At 35.5% G+C, this 13,540-nt stretch overlaps 1 protein-coding gene across 1 annotated transcript in view; it reads left to right on the forward strand.

Annotated features, from left to right (window-relative positions):
* Nucleotides 1–13,335, forward strand: part of CDH19 (cadherin 19, type 2) — a 43,291-nt gene extending 29,956 nt beyond the window's left edge. The window contains exons 10-12 of the mRNA XM_009889057.1: nucleotides 6,243–6,360; nucleotides 8,497–8,748; nucleotides 12,734–13,335. Coding sequence (XP_009887359.1) covers nucleotides 6,243–6,360; nucleotides 8,497–8,748; nucleotides 12,734–13,224 — 861 coding nt within the window. The 3' untranslated portion in view covers nucleotides 13,225–13,335. The remainder of the gene's footprint in view (nucleotides 1–6,242; nucleotides 6,361–8,496; nucleotides 8,749–12,733) is intronic.
* The last annotated feature ends 205 nt before the right edge of the window (nucleotides 13,336–13,540 follow it).

Here is a 13,540-nt window from a genome sequence, read left to right on the forward strand (position 1 = left end):
CTTCAGTGCTACTAATTTCTTTTTGGTTTTTGGTTTTTGGGTGGTGGGTTTTTTTTATTTTACTCACAAAAAAAAATGTTCTTTATTTTCATCAGCAAGACAAAAAGCTCAAAAGTGATTTTATAGATGGCCTGGTTTTCCACTGAATAACACAATATACATTTCAGAAGAATCAGTTTAAGTGGTTGAAGGGCTTAATCAAGACATTACATACCTTTTTATCTTAGCCATATTTCTGCAATCAATTCCAAATAGGTCAGGAATCTGCTTACATATTACGAGTTGAGATCAAAGCTTGTATAGATACTCTATCACATTTCAATTTCTAAAGTAGCTATATCTATCCATTTAGCTGGAAATGATACGCTGAGAGTTATTCTTAGAGATGCTCTACGCTTCTGGAATTCACTTCCTTCCCTGATCTCAGCTGAGTTGTGTCTACTTTCATGGGATACACCAAAATATATCTGCATCCCCCAGTTTGTAGTATTTTGGGGGAAAGGAAGGAAAGGCACTGCAAAGGGAAAGACACTATCAAAGACTGAATTGTTTTATTCAGGTGACTTTTCTTGGTGCCTGCTTGGTTTATAATAAAAGCAACGTAGAGTCATGTGGCAAGTAAGTTATTTTTCCATAGCCTTAGACTATACTAGGTTATGATAAAGAATGTGAAACACATCATAAATAAAAGTAATTGTTGTTCTAATTATCCAAACTCAGAAGCAGTTAATGGTAGTTCAGTCTAGAGAAGAAGGCTTGTTTTGAAGATTTGGATTTTCTGAAAGATTATAAAAAAATTTATGTGTCTACTTTTATTGAATGAATGTTGATCTTCATGTACCTGTATGTTGGTTTTGTGACAGTTACAGACATGTTTAACTTAGCCTCTGAAAGAAATTCAAACAAAAGGACTACATTTTGGTCTGTGGGACTATAATCTCAAATTTGAAAATAAAAATAGATGTAAAGAAGATAGATAGGTGGTTTTTAGCATCATTCTCAATCCATTAATCATGTTTATTAAACATTTTGAATGGATTTTTCACAATCCATTTCATGTTATAGTTCTGTCCCATAATCTGTAAATGACCTGTATGCTAACCAAAACTAAAGTTTTATTTTGCACATTGAAAGACCACTTGCACTGCACTACCAGTATTAAATACATTATTTTCAAAATGACTTAAATATGAAAGTTGCTATGTAAAATAGACTCCTATCCTATTACAGCTATAGCTAATATCAGATCAAATAGAACAATATTGATAAGGCATGCAAACCCACGATTTCTTTTTGATTGGGCCTTTTGACTTTATAACTGTATGTAGACATAGTAAATGATGACCACAATGTGATATTAATTCTTTTTAGTTACCCTTTATGTGTGTGTACAGTAACTACAAACTGTTGAATTCTAGAGGAAATGATCTATAAAAATGATCACAACACAAAGTGGACCACATCTGTCCCAAATGTAACACTAGAGACATCTCAGCAAGAATGGATTTGACTCAGAAATCTTAATTCCCAAGGCATTAATAAATTAACTCAGCCAGAAACTGCAGCTCGAAAGTTTGATGTAAGCTATATCAAATGTCTTACATTATGTGTAAGCAAGCTGACCATCCAGAATGTACCTATTTGTATGCATGGTAATTTCAGCTGTTTTGTGGATATTGGTCTTTCTTCATATCACGCAGGAAACAGATTTCAGCTGAAGACAAGCTACACTGAACACACTTACATTCTGAATTAACGCTGTCTTCTCTAATGCATATTTATACTGGCAATTCTGAGTTCCTGTAATTTGGGGGTTACGTATGAAGTGACTTTGATGTTGCAGCTTGCTTAGCAATTTTTATTAGATCCAAAGAAACAACTATGTATGCAGAGCACTTTGAGTTAGGGATAAGAAAAAAAAAAAACAAATTTATTTACTAAGTACTTAGCATGTAATAAAATAATCATCAGTTACAGTGAAAGTGAAGAGTACTCATTTGATATTACTTCTCTACATAATGAAATGTTGACAGAAGAAGAGGGGAAATCTTAAACCAAATTCTAGCCATATACAATTAATGTTAAAAATGAGCAGTTTGCTAAAAGAGATCCTTTCTAACAAATCAAGATGGAAAATTATTTTTGATAGCAGAGAAGTGGAAGTGATAGGTTAGTAAGCCAATGTTTATTATTTCACCTTCTTACGTTCTCTTCATCACTTACAAAAAACATCTGAGCTCTAGTGATCAGAAAATAAAAAGTTAAAAGGAAAGAGAAATAAGGGCATCCTATAGAGTATAAAAACATGGTGAAGCTGTGAAAACACCATATATTCTAGCAGGCCCTTACTATAAGCTTATAGAATCATAGAGTTGTCTAGGTTGGAAGAGACCCTTGGGATGATCTAGTCCAACCATCTACCCTTCTCTACAAAGTTCTCCCCTACACCATATCCCCCAACACCATGTCTAAATGACTCTTAAGCTACACCTGCAAGTTCGCCAAGCATAACTTGTGACATTTTGAAACAGTGGGCACTGTGTCCCATGGAAAATTCCTTTTTCTCTTTTATACAGACCATGATTCAACAACATTTCCTCATAGCAGAATGGAACAGGTAGGAAGAGTTTATCAGCATATACAAACTAACATAAAAAGGCACCTAAGTGTCGTGGCATGAGCTTTGTAATTGTTATTCCTTTGCTGAGATGTACACCATTTTATTTATAGCTAAGCAGGAACATCTTACAGTAGACCCAGAGAAATCAGATCAATGTTGTGCCAATCTGCTTTTCAAAAAAGAAATAGGAGCAGTCAAAAGGAGAACCTTGGTCTTGAGGTAGATGATCTACCTGGAAAATGCAGGTGGTGATTATAGTAATGAACATTTTTGTCTTTTACCTGCACTAAACTCTGATGGTCATTAAACATTATTAATCAATGAGAAAAATCCTACTACTTGTAAGACCTCTGCCAAATTGAACAAAACCAGTTCCGTACTCCCAAAACAGGTGGCTGATCAGATCTCTTGCATCCAATAAATCATAGCAGAGTTCCTGTTGAAAGACCTTTGGTGGGAAACAAAACAAAAGAAATTAAAGTAGAAAGAGTGAAGTGGCAAATCTGTTCCTACTTCGTTCCATCTGTCTAATGGGAATGGTAAGACTATGGTTGGATATGGAAGCACACACAAAGGACTCTGAATTATACACTGGGAGTACTCTGGCATCAAAATTAATGGTACTGATGCTTGTTCAGATGGACAGTCTATGTCTTAAGTTGAACTTGGTAGAGAGAAAGCCCTTAGAAGCAGAGACGACTGGAACAGGGAGGCTTTCTTCTTTCTTCTGGACATCTCCATAATTCCAATTCAGTGACACCACTTGGAGTTGAGGAAATAAATTTTCAATGAATTTTCATCAAGACTACCAGGCACTAAACTACTCCATACTCTGTAACACATTATTTGAGAGACAACACTCAGCTAGACATTCAATCCAGAAGGGTTTACAGAAAATCCCTTCTATACAACATAATTAATCAATGAGAGATCAGAGCTGTTACAGATATCTTAGACTTCCTCACTGATGTTTATTAGTTGAAAATGCCCACTAATCAGATAGATGTGGAAGTTGAGTATAGCAGGCCACATCTTTTTATGGCCTTTGATCAAAGGAGACCCTGCTATTCCCAGCAGTGATCTCAGTTTGTTTGGAAAGAAACAGTAAATGAGGCCCACCCACCAGGTACTTAAATCAGTTTTTCAAGAAAAATTGAGTTAATTAATCTCAGTTTTAAAGAAATTAACATTTTCAAATGGACTGCTGGATTACTAAAGTTTCTAGACTAATGAGACCTAAAATAAGAAACTTTACAGCAATTAAATTTCAGCCTAGTCAATGCAACAACTGCTGTAACGTTGCAGAAGCAACGCATCATTCACTCAATTCTCTTTGTTTACACACTAAAATGTAGGGTTTTGTTAAACCTCGACTCACAAGCAATAAGTGCAGTTTTTTAGTCTGCGATGTCAGTTTCCCTGGTGAAAGGCTAGAATCTTCTAGGTTAGATGTACAAAACCCTAGGAAAACAAAAAAAAAAGAAAATTTCCTTCTCTCTGGGTGATTTTTCCTTTACAGTCAGCAAAATCAGACCTGCCTATTGCTCTCTGAATATTTTATAGACTCATCTGGGTTTTGCTGAATCTTACTGGAAGTGTTAGAGTAAGAAATAAACAATAAGGGTTTGCCCTGTCCATATGTTCCAAATATTCCCCTTCTTCTGAGGTGAATTCTTAAAGGCATGTGAATATGTCTAGAATAACCATAGGAGCCTTAGGTTTCTGTAGAACTGCACGGTACAGATTAAAACAAGAGAATGTGGGTTTTGTTGGGTTTTTGTTTTTGGTTTTGTTTTTTTTTTTTATTCAGCTAGCCACATACCACTCAGAATTTTATTGATCGAATAATATGTACATAAAATTTATGGGGGCAAATATATTCTGTATGTAAATTAACAGATCTTAAAATGAAATAACAAAACAGTATCTAATTTGCAACTGCAATAATTTTATGATTTTTAAACATGATAGACTCCTAAAAATATACTTTCCAAAGACATTGCTAATACCCAGTTAAATAACTATTAATCAGAATGAAAACTGGAATATTTTCATGAAAATGTGTCATTGCTTGTGTTTTACACTGGATATATAGTTTTATTCTCTATCGCTGCTCATATTGAGCATAATCTGGCAACTGTATTCCCATATATAAATGAAACCTGTGGTTTATTATCAAGGTAATATTAGTGATGACTTATTGCTCTTCACTGACATCTTGACCCGCATGCCTATACTTATATTTGCATCACCTTAACTATTTTGTGTGTTCTGAGGAAAGGGAATAAAATGGCTCAAGAAGCTTCATCCTTTATACACTGCTAAGAGGTACACTACTCCTCTCATTAGTGGTAATAAAAAATCTCAAGATTCCTCATTTTTCCATAGAGTGAAAATATAGATTTGAAATAATTTCACATATAAAAAGGGCAGAGTGCTAAGAATACAAAGCTTCTGGGGTGTGAGCCACATTTTGCACTCTGCTGTGATGATTTGATCAAACTTAGCTTGCTTACAAAGAAAAAGAATGTGTGCTGAAGTCTTAGATCTTTGACTGAAAAATGTTTTAATCGGGAAAGAGTTTTCAAAGGCACAGATGGAAGGCTGTAGTCACTTCAATTGACTTACTGCTTTGCTTTTAAAGCACTGCTTGTAGCATTCAGGTGCTTTCTGGTTTGGGGAAAGTTGAAGATTCAAGTCTGTTGGGTACAAATATCTACAAGACATGAGATGACTGATGAAATAGAATTCAAGTTCAAATTGGACCCTATCTTTTCTGAAACTTGGTGGGCTTGCATCAGTTCACTTTCCTTCTGATTGGTGAGGATACTCACTAACATAGGCTGATGCTCAGGTCATTAAATATTTACTGATAAAAATAACAAATAAAAGCTATTTCTAAGCAGAAATATTGATGATTCTGTCAACTGTAGTGTGGTTGTTTATTTACAGAGATGAAAGTTATTCTTTTGAATGATAACTGTTATTTTTTATTTTATCTTGCAATGACTATCTGGTTTGACACATTTGTAAACGAAGGCTATTTTGCTTTCTCGAGAAAAGCAGCCAAGAAGTTCCATAATCAATCTGTTATTATATCCAGAATCAACAATTCAGCACATGAACTTTTCACCATATTTCACTTACTGGAGCTACAATATATCAGTTGAATGATGTCAATGTGTTTGTGGGCTGGAAGGAAATGGGTTTTGTAAAGAGGGATTACTTCAAATGTAGAATGATATACTTTCCACCTTGGGAAAAAAAAAAAAAAAAAAAAAGACAAAACACTATATATATGGTTACTTTTTTCATTTATGGAAACTTCATTTACCCCTGGCCTTTTGATCCAGAAAATCTTTTACATTATCTCAAGGTTTTAATGCCTGCCTTTCTCAAATACATGAAAAACAAAAGCAGATTATTTGCAGAATACGAGTCTTAATAAGCCTGTTTGGGTATAGAAGATGTATATTTGAGAGTGCACAACATGCACTCAATACATATTCACAGAACACATCTCTAGCTTCAACAGTTTAACACACCTGATATGTCCTTTTATTGCTTTAAAGGACAAGTAAGTACTTTCATTCTTCACAATTCTGTTTCTCTGTGTTTCCAGCTAATTCAAAGCATCAGTGCAGTGGATCGAGATGACTCAGCAGAAGGGCACCATTTTTACTTCTCATTGGCTCAGGAGGCCACAAACAACTCACATTTTACTGTCAAAGATAATCAAGGTAGTGTCATTCATGTAGCTCTTTAAGACCCGCCCAATGAAAGATGCACGCCTCTGTGGTCCTCACATAACTAAGTTTATAAAAATTTACACTTAAATAGAAATTGTCATTGTAAGATATGAATATTTCATGGGGTGCATTTCAAAACAATAATTCAGTAATACCAAACAGTAAATTTTCCTTTTTCAGATGAGTAACATAAACAGCAAAATACAATTTTATTTCAAGGAAAGAAAAAGTGATGAGTTGAAAAATACATTGGTATTCCTTAAAATGTATTTCCTTAATGCAAGGATATGGTGGAAAATACCAAATTTCTTGTTAAAATCATCTAGCTGTCTAAGAAACAAGATCACCAAAAAGAGAAGACTGCTGTTAATGTCTGTTAATTCATCGCTTCACAAGACAGAAATTATAAACACAGATAAACAGGAATGTAATCTTATTTCCTAATACATTTTAAACTGCTTATGCTGATTATTGATGACATCATGCATGTCTTCTACATGTATTTTAATGTTATTCCGAACTGATATTGATTGGGACTCATATTAAAAGAGGGATATAGAGAGATATCAAGCAAAACCAGTCTGTGGGGAAAACATAAGCGCAATATTTGATGGAATTTCAGGGAAGGTGGCCTCTCAGAGTCAGTCTGCTGAAACTACAAAGAAGAGCTTCTTCAGACTCAGCTAAAGTACACATTGCTCTTATTGACTTTGCTAATTATTTGAATGTTCTGGCCAGGTGAATAAATCAATGGAAATAAGTTTTGGAAAGTTCAGACTATGTTAAACGGCAAACTACTTCCCTCAGTATCTCCAAAGTTAAAGTCAATCTATTAATATGTATTTCAATTCCCAACTTCATTATCCTCTCACTCAGTGCCAGGTAGAGATAAGTTGTTACATTAAGGTCAAATTGTGTACAAGCTGTGAGCTTTTCCCACCTTTGCTCATTGTGCGCAAAGCCTAAGCAGAGCCACACACAAGGCAATAAGTCCATTTTTTTTTTTGGTGGCTATTGGTGGGGAAAAAAAGCCAATCTTTTAAAATATGGTACGATCAACCCTTACTCTCTCCCTTTCTGCCGCATTTCATAGAAATGGCTGCATGAATTGGGATAGTCCAAGGCGAAAGCAAATGTAACTCTACAGATTTGGAACATTTTATCTCTGGAATTGTAACACTCTCTGGAGTTACTTTCTGTACTATGACAGAAACCTAGAAGAACTTAACTATGAGGGAGTTAACTATAGCAGACTGTTTGGATAGATGTATTATACAGATAATGGTAGAAACATATTTTTTGTTTTTTATTTTTTTTTACATACATGTATGCACACATGCAGTAGTTCACCCTGCCAGGATTAAAAATTCTGACATGATTATTTATAGATTTTTCTTATTTCCATTATACACAGATTTAGACAGGGCTGATTTGTTTTGCAACAAGCTGAGTTTCAGATTTGAATTAGTTGATATGCAGCAGGAGATGAACTTAAGCTATTTACTGAGTTCTGTACAGAACTGATTTCTAAACACTAATAGTTAAATACAAAGCAAGGTAAGAGTCTTTATCAAATGTTCACTAATTTAGATAGTAGGAGCTCAACTAGCTCTAGTTTTTGAGTCAGGGAAAGAAATAAAAACTATTTTAGTGGACTTTTTTCTTGCTTTCTCTTCTTTCCCTTGCCACCTGCTTTCTCTGTGTGCTGCCAGACACACTTTTGAAGCCTTTTGATTGGTAAACTTTCTATATTTCATCTGTGAACTGCTGGACTGGTAGCAGCTGGTTACATGGAACCGTTTTAAGAACCAATTAATTAGTCTGAGCAGGTGTCAGGTACTGAACACAGTGGGATTTTTTTTTAGCTCTGAACATTAAAAACAGAGCTCCTCGGTCAAATTTTAGTATTGCCCCTGGAATACATTTGTCAAAAATAAATGCAATTTATTGACGATTGACACAAAAAAAACCCACCACATGTCAGTGACTGGTTTTACTTTTTTAACTTTCTTAATATGTAGCTTTGCACAGTACCATTGTTTTTAAATAGGTCAGATGCAATTGGAGTTTTATTGTTGTCATCACAAAGTGATAAATGCATATCATGCATAATAATTTATCTTCTAGATAACACAGCTGGAATTTTCACAGCAAAAAGTGGCTTCAGGAGGCAAGACCAGTTTTCTTTCTACTTGCCGATCTTAATTCTGGATAATGGAACCCCACCGCTGACAAGCACAAATACTCTCACTATCACTGTCTGCGACTGTGACACTGAAGTTAACACCTTCTACTGTCGATATGGAGCTTTCATGTATGCCATGGGTCTCAGCACAGAAGCTTTAGTTGCTGTTTTGGCTTGCATACTAATACTCCTAGGTAAGTATAAGCAAGAGAAATTACTATATCCTTTTACAGTAAGCCTGATTAAGTGACAAAGATGTTCCTTTGACTGGAAGCTTGGAAGTCCTGTGCTATTGAGAAAAAAAGGCAAGCATTTCATTTCTTTTCTGTTTTCTGAACTATAATTCCTCCTCCCTAGTTTTCAGTAAAATTTGAATTCTAACACAGTGTGCTAAAAGTTGGCGTTAGTTGAATTATGGTTTTACTTGTCTGTATTGGTCCAAAGCCTGTATTGACCCCAGGTAAAGCTGAAGACAGCATTACACAAGGAAATTGGCTAGTATAAGAATATATTACAAGGAGCAGTACCCTACTTATTCTGCCTTAGGTATGCCAAATGTACAGCTAAGATCAATACAAAGTAATAAAAGAAAAAGAGAATTTGATACTCTCGGAAAGCAAACAGGAAGTTTCTATGTCAAATAATAAGGTTGCATCTCCAAGCAGCCTTTTTCCAAATGTTGAGCATCTCCTTTTTTCCTCTCATGGGACACCAAATTAACCTCCATTACATTTGGGAGCTTGTGGCTGTGAAATGTGGGTTTGAGAGCATTTTAAATGCACAAGAGTTGTGCTTGTATCACTGCAAAGGGTCATGCCTGGCAGTCAAAACCAGACTAACCACCCAAGGCTGGATGTTCCTGCACTGCATGGAGCAGTGCTGCTTCAAGACATATTGGAGTGACAGCCATCAGGGAAACAAATTCTTCACCTGGTGAAGCGTGCAGCTATCACTGCTAAAATGCTTTTCCTTTTTTTCAGCAAAAGGATATTTCTGCAGTGTTTGATGAGTGATTTGGTGACGCTGACACATCGTAACAGCAGACACACTGTACTAATCATTCCCCAAAGACCACATATCCATCCTGAAACTCTGTACCTGTCTGAGTTAGTGAGGTTAAGGTATGGTAGCTTCTGAGGCAGGAAAGAGGAGAAGTGATAGAGCCAGGTAGGTTTGTTTTTCAAGACAAAATGATTGACCTTAGAGCTTGGTCACTGATGGTGGTCATGGGCCACAAGACCAAATTCAAGCTGATACCAACAAAGCAAGAGGGAAAGAATTACAAATTCCTGTTGCCTGTGTAATAACACGACATATCTGTATTATGCCATATAGCGGTCTATTTCATAAAACATCATATTTAAAAATACCACAAAACCACTGATAGGTTATGTTAGTAAAACTATTTTTCCACTAATGAAACTGCAAACAAACAACTCCAAAGAAAAAGAAGACAGAATCAGGATTTCACTAGGCAGTGTAATATCAAATCATCATTATAAACTGTAAAAAACTACCATAAATTGTTTTTCAATGAAATACTAAAAAAAAAAAAAAAACAAAAAGGAAAAATGCAATCACAATCAAAAGAAGAAAACTGTAGCATAATATCTAGCTACACAATGTCTGGAAAGAAAGAAGTAATAATAACAGAAATTACATTGTCTTAAGAAACAAAAACTTTCACTGGAAATTATTCTCTCAATATATTTGTTAACGAGAGCAAGTACAATAGTAATATTTTTAAACTCCTATATCACTGAAAGAAATACAAAACAATTTTAAGTAAACCTTTTTGTCCATATGAAGGGTAACTAGACAAAGAACATTCTTTTTTCTACCCTCATTATACAATATGACCTCTACCAATTTATAAAAACCAGCATACAACAGTAAGTGTATCATCATTAACTACAAGAAAGCTGAGGCTTGAAAATGAAGGCTTGCACCTCTATTCTGATGCTCTATTTTGATCTGCCATAGTAGCAACAGAAGCCAAGAAAGATAAGTACAATAAAGTTAATGGAATTATTTTAACTTTACACCAGTGAAAAAAAACATTTAACAAGTTAAAAATCACCCATATTCTGCATTCTGTCCACAAGGTTATGGCTTATTTTCCTTAGCATAAGGAATAGTAACAGGATTTAATTTCCTGTTGTACCTTTGACCTCCTGCTCGAATCTCTGGGTGAGAACTCATTGAAACTTCTCAAATGGAACCCTATAATTTAGTCCCACAGGTAAATGAGTTGCCCAGAAGCAGCATGCATACCAGTTAATTATGAGTCAGCATCTTCATATGACCTTCCCTCTCAAAATTAGGTGACAGGCAGGAAACTGCAGAAACAGAATGGCCTACAAAAAAACTCTATGTGTTTCTATTTATCCATTTGAATACACTGTATAGCTAGGGCAAGGATGAAGGCAATAGAAGGGTAACTGTTATGTCTAGATGGGAGTATTCTTGGTCAGACACTAGCTATTTCTTGACTCCAGGGATGCACTCATTCCCCTACTTCTGTCTCCTGGTTTCCAACAGAGAAAATAGGAACGTACGATTGGATTTCTGGTTCTAGGCTTGCTTGCACTGCCAGAGTCACTTTATTTAAATCTGAGCTTTCCTTGTCCCAGGGAATCTTCAGTAGTGGCACTGGAAAGCAGCCCCCCCGATTGAAGTCCCTGCCTTAGAACTGGCAGCCAGTGTGAGCTTACTGGAAGCCCAGTGTGCATCTCAAGTTTTCTTTGATTGTTGAGGGATATATGAACCTGATCACTTTGTGTTCCGCACTTAAGTGACTGAGGATCAGGCAGACTATACCACTGTATTATCCAGACCACCAGTGGAATTATTCTTCAAGGTCCTTTCTCCAGATGGAATAAACCCTCGGCGTCTACTGGGCCTATGCATATCACAAAAGTTGAAGCAGGGAGATAGATAAATATATTAATCAGAAAGAAAAAGAAACTAATCTACCACACTTTTTACAGACAAATATTTTTTAAATGCATTAAATCTTTGAATGTGTTTTTGTAATTATTTAAAATGAAATAATAAAAAGGTTCTATATATAATAGGTTTGCTGTTTATATCTGAGACCTAAAGTTTGCTTTTTTTTTTTTTTCCAATTTTCTTGTATCATCATGTGTACCATTAGAAGAGTACACCATGCAAATTGTTTGGAGAGCTGAAACTATCTGGGTTTTGTAAATGTATAATAACGTTGTAGAAATCCCCATTTTTAATGCTTTCAAGTTTGGTGTTCCTATCTCCCAATCAAATGAAGTAATATACAGTAAATATGTAGAAATAAATAACTAGTTCAGGTCCCTCGTATCCCTAAGTGAGGTAAAATCCCGTCATCGTTGGTAGTTGTGTCGTGTTATGTCTTGAGTAAAGTATTACAGTCCACAAACTACTTAGATATTAAATAGAACTGCAGTAAGATTTAGCTAAAAAGTGAAATCATTAATCTCTGTGAAAGTCATAGACTATTTCAAAGGGATCATTCAGCTAAAAATGAAATTAAATATGATTAAAAAATAATACTTTAAAATGAAATTAAAAAAGATCTCATATATGAGAGAAACAAGCTGCTCTGATTCATAGGCCTTGGTAGTACCTACTACTACAACATCACTTAAAAGTTGGCGATAGTCTTCAATTTTCCAAACTAGCATAACAGAAATAATTGAACCACACCCTGCATAGACTATGGAACTGAATGATTCAACCAGCTGAGGAGGATAACTTGCTCATTGCCTCATTTTTCATTTGATCTTCCTGGGTCTTTGATCCAAGAAAGAGTGAAAAATTAAGAATTTAAATTCTGAACGTGAAATTCATACATTATGTGATAAACCAAAGCAGTTTCAAAAAGCATAACCTGTGTTTCCATCAGTTTCAAACTGTCACCTGCCAAAAGAACTGGTCCATTTCATTCACCTGTTTTGTCAGCTGCTTTGTAGCCATTTTACTACACATACTATGCTCATCTCAAAACCATAATATCGATAAAAATTACAGTTCTATAAATTTGTTAAGATAGCTTCACTTTGCAATAGTGTTGATATTAAGAAATGTTACTATTTTTTCAAGTCTTTCCAAGCACATTCAATGTCTCTGGTCCTGTTTATATTGTTTTCTTTTGTTTCTTTCTTTTTTTTTTTTTTTGGTCAGTGTTCTTTTTGGCAATTGTAGCGATAAGGCAGCAAAGGAAGAAGTCTCCCTTTTCAGAAAAAATGGAAGAATTCAGAGAGAACATTGTCAGGTATGATGATGAAGGAGGTGGTGAGGAGGACACAGAAGCGTTTGATATATCAGCACTGAGGACACGCACTGTCATGCGAACGCACAAACCTCGAAAGAAGGTCACCACAGAAATCCACAGTCTCTACAGACAGTCTCTGCAGGTTGGCCCTGACAGCGTAATCTTCAGGCAATTCATTTCAGAAAAGCTTGAAGAAGCAAATACAGATCCTACAGTTCCTCCATATGATTCACTTCAAACCTATGCATTTGAGGGGACTGGCTCTTTGGCAGGATCCCTCAGCTCTTTAGGTTCAAACATGTCAGATGCAGATCAGAGTTATGACTACCTTACAGACTGGGGACCTCATTTTAAACAGCTTGCAGGCATGTACACTTCCCATAGAAGCGTGGGGGATTAGTTACTCTTTGATTTGTTCCTTTGTTTTCCTAAATCTCAGCAACCAAAACCAACTGTGGATTTTGAAAAAGGAGATCATCCCACATTTAAGCATGCAAAATAAAAGCCCAAGGTTGTTTTGTTTTGTTTTGGTTTGTTTTTCTGGAAAGTCTTGGATGTAGAGATCTTTTGGAAAATCAGGACACCGGGCATGTCATGAGGTAAGCAGGTGAAGACTCCCATTTGAAATTCTAGTGGCTATTTAGGTGCACGAATGAAAACTGTGCTGCTGTGGATATCTAGGCACCCTTTTGGATCATGAAAACCTGGGTCCAGCA

This window comes from Charadrius vociferus, unplaced genomic scaffold, assembly GCF_000708025.1.
Source record: "Charadrius vociferus isolate BGI_N301 unplaced genomic scaffold, ASM70802v2 scaffold65, whole genome shotgun sequence".
NCBI classification, from domain to species: domain Eukaryota; kingdom Metazoa; phylum Chordata; class Aves; order Charadriiformes; family Charadriidae; genus Charadrius; species Charadrius vociferus.